Source organism: Filicampus tigris, chromosome 5 (genome assembly GCF_054856515.1).
Source record: "Filicampus tigris isolate MCC_2025a chromosome 5, RoL_Ftig_1.0, whole genome shotgun sequence".
NCBI classification, from domain to species: domain Eukaryota; kingdom Metazoa; phylum Chordata; class Actinopteri; order Syngnathiformes; family Syngnathidae; genus Filicampus; species Filicampus tigris.
Genome location: NC_141221.1, coordinates 684370 through 704817, shown reverse-complemented (window position 1 = coordinate 704817; position 20448 = coordinate 684370). Strand labels below are relative to the sequence as shown.

Sequence of the window (20448 nt, the reverse complement as noted above, 5' to 3'; positions counted from 1 at the left end):
TGAACTGATCCTTAGATGCGTCTGTGATTGGCTCAGCGTTCAGGCGGGACACTTACTGTAAGATTTGTCTTTCGCCAACTTTTCGTCAGAAGGCTTCGCTCTCTCTTGCGCGCTTGTTCGAAGCCGCCGATACGACCAACGGCGGCCTCCTCCTCTGAGATCGCGTTTGAAAACGCTTTTGACACAACGTTTTGCACGAGGGGCGCACACTTCCTGTTGAATTTAGCTGGCAATTGTCATTGTGCGAAGAAATGTAGGTCTTACTTATCTCGACCTACGTTCGTTCGGGTATTTTAGAAAAAAAATCCCGCTTCCGTCTGCAGCCGGGGTGCCCTAGCCTCCTCCGTCCGTCTGTCTGTCTGTCTGTCTGCCTGTCTGTCTGCCTGTCTGCCTGTCTGTCTGTCTTATTCGTCCGGCCGGCCGCCTCTCATTTGAAACGGGCTTCCGTTGGCCTTTCCGTCGACCAACTTCGACCCGCTTCCACTCGGAAGGTTTGTGGGCAGTACATACGTGTCGTCCGGCTTCGTCGGTGTCGTGTGAGCGACGCATTTTAAAATAAAAAGTGCCAAGGAAAACCCAAACAAAATACAGCTTTCTGATTGAGAGAGCATTTGTGGAATAAGAATGAATCCGCTCGTTTTTAAGCCATCGCCGAGGGCGGCCATTTTGTCACTTCTGTTGACCGAAAATGACATCACCGTTGCTCAGGCAACGACCAATCGTGGCTCAGCTTGAGAAATCAGCTCAGCCGTGATTGGTTATGCGTTTTCTGCAGTGTCAATTGCGACTTGAAGTCAAGCGATGGAAATGAGCAATTCGTCGATTGTCCAAATCATTTTGAATTGCAGCCTTACAAATTGTCCCAAAAATTGGGCTAAATGGAAGCGGCATTCATGTGAGTGTTAAAGTTGAAGTCAACCCAAACATTTTGTTTTGCAAGAATATGTTCTCTGCAGGCCCACTAGTTGAAACGCGGCATTCGGATAAATATCGTTTGTGGAACGGGAGTTAAGCAGCAAAACCCACCTGTTTTTTTTACCCATCTGTGGTGGCGGACATTTTGTCACGTCCGTCGACTGAAAATGACACCACAGCTGCTCAGGGCTCAGATTTAGAAAACGGGTGCAAATTGAGTCTTACCTGGCAACAAGGATCCTAACTCCACGCACTCTCCTTTGCCCAGTTGCTCTCAAACTCCCTCCACCTCCCTGGGCCCAAAGTAAGCGTAGCAGAATATAAAACCTACCATTTACACGTCTGAGGGCTAAAAACAAAGTTATGTTTTGAGGAGATTCATTTGTGGCAAAGCTTACAAGAATGAATTGATTATCTCCACTGTTAAATACTATCCAAAAAGTCCATTCATGCATGCGAAGCCATTTAACCGTAAAAAATAAATGCTGATCCAAAACATAGTGCATTGTTTCGACATGCATGTCATTCTGTAGATTCATGACGAGCAGCAGGAGGTTTCAGGAATAGACTCAAATCAAGAGACGAGTAGTCAAGGCCATCTTTTATTTTCTTGGATGAACGAAAACAGTTTTGGAGCAGAGCGTTAAATGCAAACCAAATGTTCAGAGGCAATGTCACAAATGCAGCAACAAGTTTGGAATTGTTACCAAAAAAAAAAAAAAAAAAAAAAAGGGGGGGAAAAAGAGGAAATGAGTTGTTCCATTATCAGCTGGAATGTGGAATGACGGGGGGGGGGGGGGGTGTCCCTAAAACGTGGTGCGCTCAGAGCTGGCCGCAGTCGGCGATGATCAACCGGGAGGAAGTCTTCCCACTTTGGCTGCCTTTTCCCTCCATTTTTTGGACCACGTCAATGCCCTCCACCACGCTGCCGAAGACCACGTGCTTGCCGTCCAGCCTGAGGGAAAACGAACAAACGCTCACGCACATCAGGCTTCGCTCAACGTTTGAGCTCTCCCACACAGACACCGCCATCCTTCCAACACTTCAACTCCCAAAATGTTTACCATGTTGGGCTGTAGGGGGAACTTTCAAAACACTTTCTTTTTTTTAAATTTATAATTAAATGGGTCCACTCCAATTTGAGCTTTCCATAACATGTTTGATCCAGGAACATTTTTCAAGGAGATTGGCTTCTATGCATTTTGCTTCTGACTTCTGCTCTGGCCCCCTCTTGTCCACACATGGGGAAAAAAAAAAATCTTTGGTGCCATCTTGTGGTATTTAGCATCATGGGCCAACAAATTGAGTTGTTTCATTGCAACAGTGGTTCGCTGCCACCGTGTGGCACCACTAGGCAATTGCACCTTTGTGTGTGAGTGTGGGCATCAATATTGAGCACATTTGTGCTATGCTGTAGTCATATTTTGGAATAAATTTCCCCATTAGTCATCAAAAGAACTGTACCCAACAATCATTGCAGGAAATCAATTCATGACAATTGCTTGAATAATCTATGAAACTGGAAAAAACAGAATGAGATACTGTTAAGTAAATTGCTGATTTGGTGCATAACATGACAGAAAGTAGGCCAAAAGATTGCCGCTTGTTTTTTATTCTAAAGTCAAATCCGACAGTTGCAAACTTCTGCTTTGACTTTGGAAAACGCTGCACGAATTTTGGACAAGGTTCTTCCTGACGTGATGTTCAAATTGTGTTGGTGAATTTGGTGTACGGTTTATTTGAAACCTCATCTGCTTGAACAAAGAGATCGAAGTTGTTGTTTTTTTTTTACCCGATTGTCCCCAAAAATGAAAGTCCATCGAGGGACTACATGGTGTTTTTTTTTTTTTTGTCTTACTGGTGAACGGAAGGCAAGTGGGCGGGCGGCTCTCACCAGTTGGTCTTGTCGGTGCAGATGAAGAACTGCGAGCCGTTGGTGTTGGGTCCGGCGTTGGCCATGGACAAGATCCCTCGTCCCGTGTGCTTCAGGGTGAAGTTCTCGTCGGCAAACTTGTTCCCATAGATGGACTTTCCTCCGGTTCCGTTGTGGTTGGTGAAGTCGCCGCCCTGAATAGGAAACGCATTAGCCTTTGCCTTCCTTCCACTCGGGCGGGCGGGCGTCGGCAGGTTCGTCCGAGTCGCCCCGGCCGAGAATACGTTCGCTCACCTGGCACATGAATCCGGGGATGACGCGGTGGAAGGTGCTGCCCTTGTAGCCAAAACCCTTCTCGCCGGTGCACAAGGAGCGGAAGTTCTCCGCCGTCTTGGGGACCACGTCAGCGCGCAGCTGCAGGGAGAAGAAAAAAAAAAAAGCAGCTTTACCAACAGCCACATTTGGGTCCAAAATACATGAACCACATGTCATGCGAGACGGACACTGGCCAATTTTGTCAAAAAATGGACAGATTGATGATCGTGACAATGAAGGGCAATTTCATTTTCCTGGGCAAAAAAGACAGCTTGTTAGCACAATCTGCGTCAGTGTCCCTGGACTTTTTCGAAAAACGGCGCGTGCTCATTTGCGCCAAATACGAGCTGCATCTGGACAAAAGGTCCAGATATTTGACGGGAAACTTCAAAGAGTCCACGTTTTGATGGACAATGACTCCGGTATTTTTCAGATGATTGTCCGCATAAGGATACAAAGTTGAAAAAGAGGATTTGCAAATCTAGTTGGAACCTGACAAGAAAATCGGAACTTTATGCACATTCCATAAGCAAGTTAGAAAAACTCCGCCACATAAGTTTTACTGTAAACAATCTGCATCTGGCCACAAAAAATATATATTTTTTGGGAGGGGATAGAGGCTACTTTTAGATGAGTTGATATGTTCAATGTCACCAGTTATTACAGTCTCCAACTGTAAACAATTTAGGTTAGCAAAGTCAACCTCTCTCAGATTCAATATTTTGGGACTAGCCACACCTGCATTTTAGACATTTGATTTTTTTCTTTTTTTAAATAAGTGTATTCTTGTTTTTTTGCTTGGTTAAAGACACTGAAGACAAAAAAACCCCACAATTCCATTTAACCCACGAAGGCCTAAAGCGCCTGGCTCAACAGCTCCTCAAAACCTGAGATTGTCTTTGGAATTACCCTGGAAAATGTTGCCACAAATTCAACACCTACGAAGTAATGAATTTGTCAGGCCCTGTAGCAGACAGACGCATCATTCCAAAAGAATTGGAGGGATTCGACGTGGCTTTCACACAGGCCCCAGTTTATTCATCTTTACCGTCTCAATCGAAGATGTCAAAATAAGCAAGAGAAGCACTACTTTCAATTGACATCTACATTTTAAAAATGTAAATTTAATTTAAAAGCGAGTGGTAATCACCATCCTCTATTCTGTTACGCAGCCATCAATAGCCATTGTCTGCAAACATACATCACGTTCGACTGGTTCAAATTCCACAAGCGCGTCGGCTATACGAGCGCCGTTGCTCATTTCAGAGCGTCCGCCATTATGACTCGCAAGGATTTGGAAACATCCTCCGCGGGTTTACAACAGCGTCACGTGTATATTCTGATGCAGTTTATTGGTTAAGAGACAGAGAATTAAATCCTAAAAAGAAAATGACGTGTATGCTCTCTCTCGGCTTTAAGGGTGGAAAGACGCACCGGCGCTCCCGCCTCCAGTGGTAGAAACACGGGTATGCGCTCCAGTCCCGAACGGGTTAAACTAGCGACAAGAACAAAGCAGAGTTGGGGTGAGTACAAGATGCAACTTCAGAAAGTCGTTTCCAAAGTGACACAGGTCCAAAGAATGCAAGAAAAAGGTGAACAAAGGCAGACATCCCCTGAATGCTCCATGTTTTGGAGGGCACCGACAGAGGAAAGGTCTTGCCGTTTGGGCCAAAGTCCAAAGAGCACAACCCCCCCCCCCCACCCCCACCAAAAGTGACACTTGTGGGCAGTGAACACCGCCCAGAAAATGCCCACCTCCGCCTGAACTCTTCTCATGCTTATCACATGACATTTTGAAAAATTGTTATTGGAAAAGATAGTTTGAAAAGAGGCCGATATCACGTAATGCTTGCGTGCATTTATACAAATATTTGGGGCACAAAAAGTCTCAGATTTTTTTGTGATACATTATTTTTCGGATTGAATGGGTGAAACAAAATCGGTCGGCCATTGCATGCAAAAAGCACAACGTTCGGACCGAAGACCCAAAGGAAACGTTTCATAAGCGTGTAAGGACTTCTGGAACGTGGTTACAAAGGGAAGCGCCCCCGCGCCCCCCCCCCCCCCCCCTCAGCCCAACCGACCGCCCCCCTCAGCCCAACCGACCGCCCCGCCCCCGCCCCCGCCCGCGCCCGCGCATGGAAGCTTCCAGAAGGCACAAGTGTCGCAGTCCCATCACGGTCCAAAGTCACGAGTGGAAAACGAGCCCGCGGGGTGCCCGCGGGGTGCCCGCGGGGTGCCCGCGGGGTGCCCGCGGGGTGCCCGCGGGGTGCCCGCGGGGTGCCCGCGGGGTGCCCGCGGGGTGCCCGCGGGGTGCCCGCGGGGTGCCCGCGGGGTGCCCGCAGTCCGCCCCGTTTTTTCCATAAGCCGAGCGGCCGGCCAACAAAAGACGGCGGCGGGCTCCACCGCAGCATTGCTACGTTAGCATTAGCCGTCAGCAGACGAGAGCGGGAAATAATAGCGGAGCATGTGTGCGAATATTACTGCTGTCACAACTCCCGCAGAGGAGCAAATTACGCATCAGTCTACATTTGGGGAAACCAGGACCCAAAAACATGATATACACTTTCGATCTAATTGCAAATGTGCAAGACGAGCAGTAGATGAGAATCACAGTCATTTGAATTTTGTAAATATGAGCTCCGTCCGGTGTCTACAGCCATCACTGTATGCAAGACTGTTACACTCTTGATAAATGCTTGAATGGGAGAAAGAGTCACTTTGTAAACATTTCGTTTCCGATGCCCATCTGGTCCCCAAACGGACACACTTTCACACACACACACACACAGTAATTTAACAGAGAAGCACCAAACGCAGTGATTGCTGTCCATCTTGTAACGGCAACTTAAGAATACAGTACGCTGCTATATCATTGACTAAGAGTGTTCACGTTTCCAGGTGGCCATTTAAGAGATTGCAGGGCATTGACTTGCGTAGTCATTCCAGTCGCCTTGAGGCTTAGGGGCGACACCTCCAACATGGCGAGCGAACTGACGTCCGGCCGCAACGGAAAAGAAGCGCGCCGCATTAGCGCGTTCGATTGGCGCATGACTCATCCAGTTTAACGCGCGAGGCTAAAGTCGCTAACGCTCAAACAAAGCCGCCCGGGCAAGGCTGGCTCCAACACGAGTTAGTGACCGACGGCCCACCGGCACGGCCCCGAGCTAGCCTCCAGACGGCCTCCCGCCCGTTTCGAGGCTCGCCCGCCCGGGGCCGCGCGTTCCGCCATCTGCATCGGCATCGGCATCGGCATCGGCATCGAGCTCCGGAGCCCCCCACAAAGGAAACGCGTGCTAACGCCTCGCCGCTCCCCGCGCCAATAATCGGGCTAACGTACCTCCATCACCACGCGGCCAAGAGGCGCGCCGTCAGAGGTGATGTCGAAGAACACTCTTGGTTTGGCCATGTTTGCCTTTGCGTCGCTTCCGAGGAAGAAGGTAAAAATTTCCGACTAAACGCGATCAATGACAATGAACCGAGAAAGATGGCGGAGCGTCGATCAACTTTATATGAAACTGCTAGTGGGCGGTGATCATTCAATCGGGCCAATGGCGAGCGGCGACGAACGTTACTGGCGCAGACTGTGGCCAATTGGCAGGCAAATGACAAGTAACGTTCGCCAAGTGACGATTTCTTATTGGCCAGGCCCACTTTTGTGGTGCGTTTGGTGCGTTGTCAGGGCGGGCCGATTGAGCGCAGCGGTTTAAACGTGCTCTCAAAGGGTCGCCCCGCACCGTTTATATAGCGGCAAGTCTTTGTGTTCAAAGAAGAGCACGCCACGTGTGATTGACAGCCCCCGTGGCCAACGGTGGGCAGCGCGTGATGGCTGAATGTCACAACCCGCAGTGCGCGCGCGCCCTCGGGTGTTGAGAGGGGCGGTAAGGGGCCGAAGAATGCGCGCTCACGTGGACAGGGCGCGGTCATCTGCACGACGACAAAAAAGAAAAGTCCGTTTGCTGCCTTTAGCACTTTTGTACCGATGTCAGAATAGCTTGATGTTTATGACGTTTTATTAGTGTCGTATTTGCGGCAATTAGTAAGATTATAACAAGAATAATACATTGAATTTTTAACGCACTTTATTTACATTTGGGGAACGCATCTGAAAGTTGATTATGATCAACGATAAACATTTGCTCAGGCTCAGCCGCTTTTAACCCCTTCAAAGCTAAATCTTCCCCGATTTTGACTCCACTACAACTTAAAAACAAAGTGGATTTTTTTTTTGTATGTCATGTTTTTGTTAAAGTGGATTTTTTTTTGTATGTCATGTTTTTGTTATTCATCTCATGCATGCAATTGGAGGCCAGGATGGTCACAACGTGTCATATCAATTCATTTACTAAGCATACATGTAAGTTTTTTTTAACATGAACTTGCTACCAGGTGATGACAGCAAAGGTAAAGAAAAGCAGCGGTCACACCCAGAGCAAGCTAGCCTGCAAAGCTCAAAAGAGAAATGATAGGACGCAACTTGAACATAGGCATGATTGTCATTTTGCCTTCAATAAAGGATTTTGACCCTTGCAACACACAGCACATGTGATTCTGGAGACATTGTGGGTCTCACCGTGTTTTTTTTTTTTTGGGGGGGGGACACTATTTGGTTGACCACCAGCTGATGTATCCAACTTGAAATGGATCTACAGGAGTTCTATGCCTTTGGCCTTGCTCTGGTCCTGTACAGCTTCACCGCTTGTGGAGGCAACATCTTCCTGAATCCATTCTGACAACAGCGACTAAGTTGGAGGCTCCAGGAGCTCATGAGAAGGGTCGGTACTATTACCACCTCGAGGGTCCATCTCACTACCGGCCTGGAGACGAGTCGGCGACCTGATGGTGATTCAAGTCTCCACCACGTCTCCTGGCAATAACGTGACCAATTCCGACCGCGACCGGGGTGATGAAGAAGACGTCGGAAAGACGACGGCTGCAGAAGATTGTGGAAGTCAAGTAACGGTCAAGGTAGAAGTTGCAGTTGGCCTCGATCGGCGATTGTCCGGCACACCGCTGCGGCTCCAAGCACAGGCTGCTTCCTGTGTTGTCGCCATTGTCGTGCCTGGCGACTTGACAGAGACTTCTGTAAAATGGCCCCATTTGTTCATCAATGCAAAGGTTCTCCTTGGGTGGAATCCATCTTCATCACTCGCGTGATGGAGGGAAAAAGATGGATACCACTTAGGATCGTCATCTCTCCTCAACTTGTCACTTTGAAATTTTCGGTGACCTTTTTGCATTGCGTCAACGTTTGTCATCAGCCGTTAAAGCCCCACCCATATGGATTTGTATTTTTTTTTTAACGGCCAATGACGATTCCCTTATTTGGCAGAACACAATTCCGGTAACCAATTCATTGACTAATTACTTAAATGGGCCAATGTTTGTCACGTCGTAATGTGTAAAATGAATACAAAGGGCAACAATATATCCGCCAATTTGAAAAGAGCTACTATCGACCGACGACATTGGTTGGTCGGCGTTGCAAATCTTCCGGTGGGACTCGTGGGACCTTTTTTCTTTTTTCTGAAGACCTCCAAAGAAAGTGTCCCGCGCTGACATCATCCAAATGCAGCGTAACGTATTGGTTTAGAAAAGCAAATATTGTCTCGGGCTCCGTTAAAGTCATTTTATTCACAGTCATCATTGGGACAAAAGCAGTGATCAAGAAAAGACGCGAGAAATACGCTGCGGTCCCGCGGTGCCTTTGAAGCAAACGCCAACATCATCACAATAACTTATTGGTTTGATTTTGCAATTCTTCATATTGTTCGAGGACCGAGTACATCGTTGGATGCAACTGAAGAGGAAGGAAGGAAGGAAGGAAGGAAGGAACCGGGGAAAGTCGAGTGTGATTTCAACGTCACGTTTCTTTCGTGGCCGGCTTGAAAATGAACCGGCGATAACCAAGACGTGTGATGCCGCCATAGGCCTGGCCCATGATTCAATTATCGATATGTATCGCCATCGACGGGGGATCGGTATCAACGGAAAATACCTTCAACAGAATATACGATTAAAAGAAAAAAAAAAGAATGGTATGGTGTTTGATTTGTGCTACGATGACAAGCACGTAAGAGCAAATTTGCAAGCACGTTAGCAAGCATGTTTGGGAACCGTTTCGGTGTACATTCCTTGGAACTTAGTTATTTTATTTTCCACCGGATGTTTTGAATGGTATTTTTCCTCTGTGTATTATTGTAGTTTATTATCGTTAACCCGTGTCGTATTTTTTATTTTGATGATAATAATCCACATACGCCAGGGGTGTCAAACTCATTTTCGGATCGCGGATGCGGCGGCCCTCGGAGGGCCGTTATGACCGTGAACGCAAACGATCGCAAATACACAACAAATTGATGGAGAGCTCCTTTTGAAATGAGAAGGTGGTAAGTAATGGCTCAATGATTTTTCAATGTATTTTATACGGGAGGATTGGTAAGAAATGACACTTTGCAGTAGGATCTCATAACTCAGTGTTGTTAAAAAATGAAAACAATTGGCAAGAAAGGTGAAATTGACGCACGTGATTTGCCTTCGCGGGTCGTATAAAATGAGGTTGTGGGCCTAGAGTTTGACACCGGCGGCATAGATTATGCAATACGTACATCTCGCCATCAGTTTGGCCAAGCCCGACACGGTCATCGCAAGAACGTTTTGGTTTGGTTTGGTTTGGTTTCGCAGGTGATAATCTTGGCGACTTTCTGGGGGACCGGCGGCAAGCGAGCGCACCGATGACAGCGAAGACGCAAAGTCGGCGAGCACGTTTCCCAGCACCGCAGCCCCGGCGACGAGGCGCTTGAAGTCCCTCTGGACAGTTTTGGCCACTTCCCGTTCCTCGGAGGGCCGCTGCAAGCGCCGACAGCAGAAACGTAGGTACGTCAAAAAGTGGAGGAGAAAGCCAAAATGGCAATCGGCGATTGGCGTGCTTGAATTCAACTTTCGGGCTTTTCCCGCCGATTTCCAAAGTGGCAAAACACGACGTATGTGAGGAAATCCGTTGACGAGCGCGTGGCGCTTTGGGGACTACAAAAGGAAAAACTCTGGATTGTTCAAAGACAACCAAAGTGTGACACCAGTGTAAAAAGTTGAGCGGCAGCAAAGAGAGGAAGGAATCAGTTGTTCTCAAAGAGAGACAGCAGGTCGTCGTTGTTGTTGCTGCTGCTGCTGTTGGGGAGGTCCGGCGGGCCCAAGTACGACAGAAGCTCGTCCGGGTTGCTCAGCTCCGGAAGCAGCTGAAACCACGCGCACAACACAACGCAACGCAGCGTTACCACGACAACGCACGCACGCAGACTCACTCTCTCACTCGCACAAAAGTTCACAAACACAAATGAACTAACTGCAACTAAAAGTGGGCGGGGGGGGAATGTTTGTTTGATGAAATAAAAAACAAAATGCTTTCTGAAAAGTACAAGTACGTCTATTTATTAAACCAACTAAAAGTATAATTATAGCAAAAGGTGTCGTTGGCTTATTCAAATCGGACACGAGCTTTCGGCTTCGTTTGAAATGCTTCCATTACAAAAAAGGTTAGCAATCGTAATTGAATTCATCACGCGACACTCGGTGACCTTGTTTTGTTTTTTTCACTTGACGAACACTCCGTATGTGAGAAAAGTAAACCTCATGAAAACAAAACTAAAACAAAGCATTTTCCCAAAAATGTCATAAAAAAAAAAAAAAAATCTGCTGCAAAAACAAAGTAAAAGTAACTGAATGAAAAAGCAAAAATGAAAAACCCCAAACTATTGTAGCCCCCGCCCCCGTACGCACGCACGCACGGCCACCGGCGCAACGAACCGAATCCACTCACGTCGAGAGAAGCTTCCGGAACGTCTGCGCCGGGCCCGAGGCTGAAGGCGTCACCATGGAGACGAGCGTTGTGGTTGCTACGCTGCTGCTGCTGCTGCAGCAGCAGCATGGGGTTGACGGCCCTGCCCGCTTGCGGGTTGCCGTGGAGACCGAGGCCGCGGGAAGCCGACGTCTGGCGGGAGGAAGCGAGCCGTTAAGGAAAGGGGATGAGGAATGAGAGGAAAGGCAATTCCAGGTCAAAGGACAGCAAGGGACGACGGGAAGGAAGAAAGGCACAACGCAAGAAACGGCAGGAAGCAAAGAGAGAAGGAAGGGAGCAACGTCGGCAAGGAAGGAGTCATATGTTGGACGGGAAGCCACAGAAGGAAGTCCCGTCAGGAATGGAGGAGGAAAAAAAACGAGCGGATAAAGCAAGAAAAAGGAAGGAAGTGACGGAAAGGAAAGGCCAGGAAAGGCCAGGAAAAAGAAACAAAGGAAAGCGGAAGGACGGGAAACAAGTTGGCACAGGGACGCAAAGACAAGAAAGAAGCAACGCAAAGGAAGCGAGCGTTGACATGTGGGAAATGCTCGGCGGCGGCGGCGGCACCTGCGCGGCCGGCGGCTTGTCGCTTGTGGCCAGGAGGGCGGCGGACAGTTCCGAGCGGTAGGAGAGCGGCGGCGGGCCGGGAGACGAGAAGTCCCCCCCCGGGGTCGGCGGCCCCGCGCCGGAGTCCGAGAACGCCGGCTGGCCGGGATACGACGGAGCTGAAACACGCAAGCGGATCAAGTTGAGTTGATTGACGCACGCCCGCCTCCGCGTACGAGTACTTTGCTTGAATTTTGGGGGGTTATGGGTTTTCCTGTTAGTTTTAGCATTTTAAAACAGTGTATTTCTTGAGTGCAAACTTAAAAAAAATAAATAAATAAATAAATAAAAGAGGTCAGTGGAAACTCAACAACAACAAATAAAACCCACACATCCCAGCGACAAAACCTGTCCGTCCTTCCGGTCCCTCCTCCTAAAATAAGATTGCATTATTTTGCAGTCATTATTTTAGTGCAAAATAATGCAATAAAACCGAAAAGATATTGTTTTACGACACAAAGGTTCTGCAGTAAAACGCAATAGTATTATCTTAAATATTCTCATAATGTCCCCTGGCTAAAAGCTACCTTGGTGGACACAGTTAGGAAATGAGCCAGCCAATGATCTGAAATAACGTTGTTGAATTATGAAACCTGCACGGACGCTTTTTTTTTTGGGGGGTGGCGGAAGCGCTTTAAAAGGACGAGGACGGAGGATGATTATTTTTATAATAAGGACGGAGGGATGAGGACGGAAGGGTACCCGGCTCGCGGCCGGCAGAATCGGGTCAAGTGACCACCTCTGAATGAAATTGCAATGTCAGTTGCGAACAGTTGTCGGACGAGGTCGTGCACAACGCCCATCAAAAAGGACGCAATCGGCTTGTTGGAAGGGTTTGGGATGCGCTCAACGAAGCTGCCGCGCCCTGGCTTTCCTTCTCGTCCGCTTGATTTGGACGTGTGACAGTCATCGTCTATCTGCCAGCACCTTCTGGGGGCCGGCGCCAGGCGACGAACATTGGTGGAAACGTGCTGCAAGATGACTGCTTGCCGCTTGACCTTCCTTCCTTCCTTCCTTCCTTCCTTCCTTTTTGCGTCAAAGCGGCACAAAGAAAAACAGTTCAAATCAAGCCCAAAAGCTCAGGTACGAAACGTATTGACAAAGATGAAGACCATGGACAATTTTGCTCTCATTCTAGTTTAGCAACCATAAACGGGATTTTCAGTTAGCTTGTTACTTATTTTAAAAAAACACCACCACTCATTTCAATTATCTGGCTTTTAATTCTTTTTGAAATTTCGGGGTATATTTTTGGCGTATATAAGCCGTTCAAATCCATCTTCAATTGATTTCCGATGACTCGTTCCATCCCCGGAGAAGACAAATGTCCTTAGTTGCCGAATAGCACTTTGCTGAAAGACAAATATGGAACGTCTTCAAAACTTGAGCCAATTCGGAACAACGACAAAACAAAACAAAACAAAAAAAAAAGGCATTTTCAGATTGAGAGCCATCAAAAGCTCCCGAGCGGCGTAAAACGTTTCTCGGGCACGGGCGCGCTCGTCATCACGCGCGCTCACTTTGAGGTCATCGAGGTTATCGAACGAAAAAATAACTGCCAACTCAAATTGAAAGGACATTTTTGTTGATGAAATAAAGTGAGAATGCCAATGCGCAAAACGGGCCTTCCGGCTCGATTTCAGCTGTCCCGACTTTAGCGTTGCTGCACAAAAGAAGGAAGGTCAAACAGTTTTTTCAGACTTTTCCACACGTTTTCATCTCGCGCTCGGACAAGTAAGCTCCACATATTTGAAAACCGAACGGCCTAAAATGAATAAAAGCCCAAACTAAAAGGTGAAAAGAAAAAGCGTCAAAGCCCAATTCCATTTCGAACACCAAATGGGAATGCGAAACGGCAAAGTGTTCCAAGGCGGCGGCGAAATGCCCGACGCGCCAGCAAGAGAAGCAAAGCGGCGCACCTGCCAGCGCGTAGTCGGGCGCGTCGGCCGGCAGGGCCGGGTGGCGCGCGGGCGAGGACGCCGAGGGAGGGGCGGGGCCCAGGGAGGCGATCATCTCCATGACGCTGGGCAGCACCACGTGACTGGGGCTGAGGCTCCGACAGCGCTTGAGCGGCGGGCCGTCCGCCTCCTCCTTCATGTGGACGTCCGGCTTGACCGGCACCGGCTTCCAGCTGCACACCGGGTCGATGGTGATCTCCTCGTACTCCGAACTGAACGCACGCAAAGCGCACGTCGAAAAAAAAAAAACACAAATCACGCGACAAAACGATTGCGGTCTGTTTCGGCTTGAAAAAAGCCAGGGACGGCCAAACTTTGGCGAAACGGCCGCCCCCGATGACAGGAGCGCGGCGCCGCGTGGGGGCGTGGCATGTCACGGCTTGCCGCACGTGCCGTCTGGTTATCACGCACGAGCGACTCACTTCTGAACGTAGATGAGGATTCCCAGCATGTACTGATCCACTTCCAGACCCTCCAGCAGAGCCGTTTTACTGCAGGCACGCACACGCGCGCGCACGCACACACGCGCGCGCACACACACACACACACACGTTCAAGAGGAATGCTGCCACGGAGCCAGCACACGTGTGTCTTTGGCCATACTTGCACACGGGACACCGCCACGTTCCCCGCTCACAGTTGAGCTGCAGGTACGACTCCAGGTCAAAACACTGCGCACAGGAACGCATGGCTTGAGAAGATCAAAGAGCGTTTGCACACCAACTTTCAGTCCAGTTGCTTTCGAGTCCTGCCTTTTGGAATTCGGTTGCTTCTAATTGCTCCCCGGAGCAACTTTTAGCTTGGTTTGGATGACTTTTCTGTGGTAAATGTTGCGCGTGCGGATTAACACTTATTCCACAAACGCAATGGTTATCGCAACGCCCGGTTTCAACTAGAGGGCTTGCATAGACCATATTCTTGAACCCCAAAAATGTTTGGCTGGACTTCCGCTTTAATTGCAGCTCAAAAGGCGGCGCAAAAGCAAGCGCGCCTACCTGGATGTGTCTGCAGTCGTGTCCTCTGGCGGGCAGTTGAATGCGTCGGAAGGTGATGGGGCATTTGAGCGACACCCTGATGGCCGTCTGCTCCACGCCGTCCTCTCCGTTGAGCCCGGGGGTCCCGGCAACGGAGCCGCTGCTGAAGTTCCTTTTGACTGCGGGCCACAAAGGCGTCAACAACGCTCGGCGAACCGCGGGCCCCCCCCCCCCCCGCCCCCCGAGGGTGCCGCCACTCACTCTTGGCCACGCAGTGCTCGGCGGGAAGCCTCTTCTTCATCAGACCCTGAAGAACCGAACGCACCGACGGACGGTGGACCAGCTGCAGCACGAAGAGGTGAGACTGCGCGACAGCACACGAGACGAGGCGCTGAGGCGGAGCCGGCAAGCGAGACGTTGCGAGCGCGCGAGCGAGCGAGCGAGCGAGCGACTGACGCAGCAGCAGGCGCTGACGGTGATCTGGATGCTGTTCCGGCCCGGCTGGCACACTTGCTTCAGGTACAGCGGCTTGTGCGACGTCTTGTTGTCGCCGCGCTCGATGCTGAGCGGCGTGGCGTTCACGCTCACCTGAGGAAGGAGGCAAGTTCAAAGTGGAATGGGCGGTCCGAGACGCTCGACAAAAACATTTCAGCCGGCCGAAACTCGGCTGAGCTGAGCGATTGCGCCTCGCCAAAGGCCGCGTGATCCAGCGGGCCAAAGTAGAGGTCAAAAGGTCAAGCTACCAAAATAGGCGTCAATCCTCTCAATCGTTTGCCCATTTGGAATTCTTGTGAAAAGCAGGGTTCAAAGGAAGGCGGCCCCGCCCCTTTGAGGCCAAACCCCGCCTCTGATTGACACAATCAAATTTGAAATGCGGTGTTGTGCCGTCACCGTCAACAAACAGTCAGCTGGGCTCAAACGTGGCCATTTGTGGCTTCGGAAGGAACCAAATGAGCGGCGGCGGCGGCGGCGGCACGCGCGAGCGTCATACCTGGACCGAGGCCGGCCAGTTGGTATTCATCTGCCGATCCTCGTGGTGGTAGCACTTGAACTGAAGCTCCAGGTCCGGCCTGCGCACACGCACACGCACACGCACACGCACACGCACACGCACGTACGCAGACGGTTCAGCGCTTGCTGTCAGGTCAAAGTGTTGCTGTGAAAAGGCAACAGGAAGTGAAGTGACCTCATGGCCAGCGTCTTGTACACCGAGTCCTTGAGCTGGAAGACGTGGTTGCTGACCGCCAGGTTGTGCTCCAACCTGAAGGGCTCCAGGACCACGCCGTCCCGCACCGGGAAGGTCAGACGCAGGTCGTCGCTCGGGTTGCCTGCCCAACGGCAAGTCAGGTGGGCCGCCCCCTCGCGAGCTGGCCGCGCGGGGCGCTTCGGTCGGACACGCACCTGAGGCCGCCGCCGCCGCCGCTTTGGCGTCGGGCGGGAAGGAGGCTTTGCCCACGTCGCCGCTGTTGCCGGGCGACGCGTAGGGCGGCGCCGCCGAGCCGCCGGGCGCCATGGGCGGAGTCGGGTTGCCGGGGACCGGAGAGCCGGGGTAGCCTGGTAACCCCCGACCGGGCTGCTCGCGGGAATGATGAGTGAGGATGACGACCACACACAAACACGCGCGCGCGCCGAGGCGTTGCCGAGGTCTTGGATTGGGACTCAAACACTCGGGTGCCAAAGGAGTGCCATGGGGACATCCGTATGGACTTCAACTGAAGTTGCAAGCTCATTTCGATCAAAGTCGGATTTGCCGCCACCCCGGATTGGTTGCCAGCCAATCGCAGGGCACACAGACACAAACAAACATACATACACAATATACTGTACATCTTTGTAATACAATTCTCAAAACTCAAAGTTCGGGGAGCGGCCAGCGCATGGCTTCAAAAGTTCAATCATAACGTAACGGAGAAGTCAACGCAAACATATTTTTTGCAAGAATATGTTGTATGCGAGCCCACTAGTTGAGCATTCCGATAAATATTGCGCTTATGCAATAAGTGTTAATCCACTCGTTTTTAGCCATCTCTGCGGGCGGCGGCCATTTTGTCTCGCGTCGACTGAAAATGACATCGCAACTGCTCACAAGGACCAATCGCGGCTGACCCGTTTTCTGAATCTGAGCCGTGATTGGTCGTCGTGGGCAGTTGTGATGTCATTTTCAGTCGACGCGAGACAAAATGGCCGCCCCCACAGATGGCTAAAAACGAGCGCATTTTGCTGCTTAACTTATATTCCCCAAATGCAAAATTAGTCAGAATGCCGTGTTTCAACTAGTGGGCCTGCTGGGAACATATTCTTGGGAAAAAAAAAAAAAAAAAAAAAAAAAAAGGTTTGCGTTGACCTCCGCTTTCAGCAATAGCTCCATTTAGTTTTCCACAGTAAATGAAGCCCTCCAAAATTTCAAAATGACAGAAATGTTCAACTTGCTTTTGATTTCAACACAGTTTAAAATGGATTCATTCGATTTTTTTTTTTTTTTTTTTTAAAAAGGCCGGCGTCAATATCAGTCAAAACGCAGACTATCGAGCCGGCCGAGCCGATCGTCGGTCTACCCCAACCGTCAACATCCAGAAAAAGACACAAAGGCACGCTTACCCCGGAAGGCTGGTGAAAGGAGTTGTAAACGCCTCCCGCCGCTGACATCACACCCAAAGCTCCACCCTGACCGTTGAACTGCTCCTGCTACAACAACAACACACACACTTACACAGATGTGTGCACACACACGCTCAAGTGCGCGCACACACACACCTTGTAGTATTGCAAGTTGGGGGGCACCGATGGAGGGTACTGGGGGAGGGACAGCTTCTGGTAGGAGGGGCTGGAGATTGGCCTTTGCAGGGCGGGGCCTGGACCACCAGTACCTGCTGGTTCAGAAAGGAAGAAACAATGAGTCGGCACCGGCCACGGTAGCGTTAGCCGCCCACGTTAGCGCGGGAACTATTCTGTCAGCGACTGACCTGGGTGGTACTGCGAGTACAAGCCGGGTCCAGGCGGCCCGCCCCCGCCTGAAACCGCAATGGACCCGGAACCGACGGGAACGGCGTACTGCTGAGGCGTCCCCGGGAAGGCCTGAGGAGGAAACGCCACGGCTAAGACGCCGCTCTCGCCCATCCGCCGCGGCGGCAGCTCACCTCCGAGTTGTAGGGCCGCTTCAGGCCCTGCGGGGCCCGCTGGTGGGCCTGCTGCTGCGGCGCAGGCGAGTAGCTTTGGTGCGCCGCCACCCTCTGGGGGCCTCCGGGACCGTACGTGGGGCCCCTGGCGGGGCCGGGCCCCGGCCCCATGCCGGGCGGGGCGCGGGGCACCGAGTGGGCCATGAACTGGTTGTTGTACGACGGGCCGCCCATCTGAGACACAGCGGAATGGGAGGGGGGCGGGGTCATGCGCTCCGGTCAGGTGACAGAGAGGGGGGGCTCGCTCAAAGAAGACGAGCAGACTAGACTAGTTGGTGGCCCACCCTGCATGTGTGGTGTGTGCATGCCTGATGTGAGTGTGTGTGTGTGAAAAGCATGTGTACGTTGGGAATGCGTGTGCGTGCGTGCGTGCGTGCGGATGTGAGAGAGAGTGTGTGTGCGTATCTCCATATGAGTGTGATATGTGTGTGTGTCCGTGGTTGTGATGCGTGTGCGTTAGGAAATAAACAGGAAGTGTCACTTACCTGTCCGTAGTTCATTTCCTGGTTCTGTTTCTCTTGGATGGCGGCCACGGTCGCCGTGGCGGTGGCGGTGGCCGTAGCGGCCGCGGCGGCCACGGCGGCCGCCGCCGCCTGGGTGAAGTCCGCGGCCCCCCTGGACCCGCTGTGGTTGGGGGGGTAACTGTGTGCGGGGAGGACGGAGTGGGTTAAACAGTCACCACCTGTGGGCGCCACGCGGTCAAACATGCGACACCCACCTTCCCGGGTACCCGCCCGGGCCGCCCACGTAGCCCCCGCCGGGCTGGCCGTACACGCCCTGGTTCAGGTAGGCCTTGCTGGGCTCCCCGTAGCTCTGCTGACCCACGTAGCCCCCCGCGCCCACTGCCGTGGACGGGCCCCCGGGGCCCTGCATCATGGGCGCCCCGGCCGGGTTGGCCCCGGGCCCCATGGCGCCGCCCTGATGCGGAGAGAAGGCGGCGTGTGAGACGGGCCAGAGTGTGCGCGCAGCGCGCGACGCGGCGTGTGTCATACCTGGCTGGCCGAGGGGTTGGTGACCCCCCACACGGTGGTGACCACGGAGAGGGACCCCGGGGGCTGGTTGGTGGGCTGCTGCCAACCGGAGGGCTCATACCCATACAAACCCTCACTGGGGAAACGGGGGGGGGGGGAGGGCGTGTGTGTTCCAAACATGTTTGTGTCTGTGCGCCTATAATGTGAATGAAAGAGCGGGAATGTTAGCGTGTGTGCGTACCTGTGTGGGTTGCTGGCCAGTCCAGCCTTCATCTGATTGAGCGGATTCATTGGGGGTCTCTGCAGAAAGTCAACAGCAGCCAATCAGATGACCACATACGGGGCGCCCGCCCCTCGAAAGAGTATGCCATCCCACGACCCCCACCACCCAAAAAAGTTGAGGTGTGAACACAAAAATCAGGTGCACGCCAACTTGGCTTTTGTGCACACCGCAGGTGGTTGCAACATTTTGAAACTGTAATGATCACACAATCAATTCTTTGCAAAATCACGTGTTGTGTTGCTGACGAACAAGATGATTGGACCAAGTGAAGGCACTGTGATGACGTCGCACGCTGTAAAACATACCGACATTTTACAAGCACACACAAGAGACGCACTCGTCAACACACACCATTACTCAAACAAGTTCCAACGACAGAAACACAAGCAAATTAGAGAGAGCAATGCACACAGAACAACAGCCACTGACAGAAAGGCGTTAAACCCACACAGGGAGCATTTACCTTGCTTAATGAGCCAATATTCAAGTCAAGGCACTGAGGACGAGGCTCGTTGAAAACAAGCGTCGGAGACATTTTGGTCGGAAAATAGCTCATGCTAATGCTAAGCCAACAAGCAGCCGCCTACGCCGCTTGCCTTAGCATTAGCATGAGCATGAGCATGAGCATTAGCGAGAGCAACCGGCAAGGAACGCAGAAGGCCGTCGCCAAAAATCCGATTCTGCTTCTCAATCGCACACGCTCGCCCGTGGTTTCGCAAAGTCTCAACGACACGTGACGACAAGACACGCCAACGTGAACGCGAGCCCGGTGTAAAGCCGCCGTCCTTGCTCGGCTAGCTCAGCCCGGCTGATGACAATGGAATGTTAGCAGGCTAACGCTTAGCCGCCAGCTAACGTCTCCCTCCAAGACACTCTTCTTGTTAACAATGTCCGACTCCAGGCGATTTAATCTTGGGTTGAAGTCGAAGACGCGGGGAGGGGTTAGTTGGCCTGATAGTAGCGCGGCGACGTGCGTCTGACAAAAGGTGGACCGCGAGGCCGTCTTACCTCCGCCACTTGGCCACCGAACAAGCCCCACTGCGGGGCTGTGCGCTCTGTGCTGCTCCGGGCCTCCGGGTCATCAAGAAGCTCAAACCCGTAATTAGCCACTGGAGGCGGGACTACCCGTTTCGACACGTCCCTTAATATCCACAAAAGATCCTCCGCCGAGGCACCAGATTTCGCCCGGGGAGCTCCGGGTTCACCACCGGGTTCACCACCGGGCTCCCGTCTGCCCGTCTGCCCGTCTGCCCGTCTGCCCGACCGTCCGTCCGTCCGTCCGTTCGTCCGACGGCCTCCGCGTCGGCTACCCGGCCTCGGCAGCCGTCAGCATCCCTCACTGCCCCGCGGCTCCGCGACCACCAGCACCGCAACCACAACGCGCAGCACGGTCGGACACTGAGAGCTGCTCATCCGCGGCTTCGCTCGGCATCGCCGCCGTCACACCGGAGAGAAGACGACATCTTACTGGAGGAGGGAGAGAGCTGTCTGACACCGGAGGGAGGGGGAGGGGGAGGGGAAGGGGAAGGGGGAGGTGGAGGGC

The 20448-nt window shown here is 51.8% G+C and overlaps 2 protein-coding genes across 6 annotated transcripts; both read right to left on the bottom strand.

Annotated features, from left to right (window-relative positions):
• Nucleotides 1–1504: 1504 nt before the first annotated feature.
• Nucleotides 1505–6612, bottom strand: LOC147146757 (peptidyl-prolyl cis-trans isomerase-like). Its single transcript, XM_086031988.1, has 4 exons — nucleotides 6444–6612; nucleotides 3083–3202; nucleotides 2810–2982; nucleotides 1505–1870 (listed from the first exon to the last, which is right to left on the bottom strand). Exons 1-4 carry the CDS (start codon nucleotides 6510–6512, stop codon nucleotides 1738–1740), a joined length of 495 nt encoding a protein of 164 aa, XP_085888114.1. The 5' UTR covers nucleotides 6513–6612; the 3' UTR covers nucleotides 1505–1737.
• Nucleotides 6613–8718: 2106 nt separating this feature from the next.
• LOC147146756 (zinc finger MIZ domain-containing protein 2-like) lies at nucleotides 8719–20230 on the bottom strand. Of its 5 annotated transcripts, none has more exons than XM_086031903.1 (21): nucleotides 19914–20230; nucleotides 18864–18922; nucleotides 18644–18758; nucleotides 18370–18569; nucleotides 18137–18293; nucleotides 17613–17825; nucleotides 17439–17550; nucleotides 17230–17345; nucleotides 17074–17160; nucleotides 15877–16048; nucleotides 15662–15803; nucleotides 15467–15545; nucleotides 14932–15063; nucleotides 14737–14839; nucleotides 14497–14654; nucleotides 14105–14172; nucleotides 13924–13992; nucleotides 13463–13713; nucleotides 11505–11662; nucleotides 10920–11090; nucleotides 8719–10338 (listed from the first exon to the last, which is right to left on the bottom strand). In XM_086031903.1, the coding sequence occupies exons 2-21, from the start codon at nucleotides 18911–18913 to the stop codon at nucleotides 10219–10221; spliced, it is 2673 nt and encodes an 890-aa protein (XP_085888029.1). In that variant the 5' UTR covers nucleotides 18914–18922; nucleotides 19914–20230; the 3' UTR covers nucleotides 8719–10218. The 5 variants fall into 5 exon arrangements, with proteins under 5 accessions (XP_085888029.1, XP_085888031.1, XP_085888027.1 ...); XM_086031905.1 differs by having other exon boundaries at nucleotides 17230–17342; XM_086031901.1 differs by having other exon boundaries at nucleotides 17074–17157; nucleotides 19914–20057.
• Nucleotides 20231–20448: the final 218 nt, after the last annotated feature.

What these genes read in the sequence shown, in the direction of transcription:
- LOC147146757 (XM_086031988.1), bottom strand. Translation starts at nt 6,512, where the DNA reads ATGGCCAAACCAAGAGTGTTCTTCGACATCACCTCTGACGGCGCGCCT. An exon ending in TTGGCCGCGTGGTGATGGAG is followed by an intron (nt 3,203 to 6,443) that starts GTACGTTAGCCC and finishes TTCTCCCTGCAG; the next exon opens with CTGCGCGCTGACGTGGTCCC. An exon ending in TCCCCGGATTCATGTGCCAG is followed by an intron (nt 2,983 to 3,082) that starts GTGAGCGAACGT and finishes TTTCCTATTCAG; the next exon opens with GGCGGCGACTTCACCAACCA.
- LOC147146756 (XM_086031903.1), bottom strand. Translation starts at nt 18,913, where the DNA reads ATGAATCCGCTCAATCAGATGAAGGCTGGACTGGCCAGCAACCCACAC. An exon ending in GGCGGCGGCGGCGGCCTCAG is followed by an intron (nt 15,804 to 15,876) that starts GTGCGTGTCCGA and finishes GCCGTTGGGCAG; the next exon opens with GCAACCCGAGCGACGACCTG. An exon ending in GCCCGACTACGCGCTGGCAG is followed by an intron (nt 11,663 to 13,462) that starts GTGCGCCGCTTT and finishes TGCGTGTTTCAG; the next exon opens with CTCCGTCGTATCCCGGCCAG.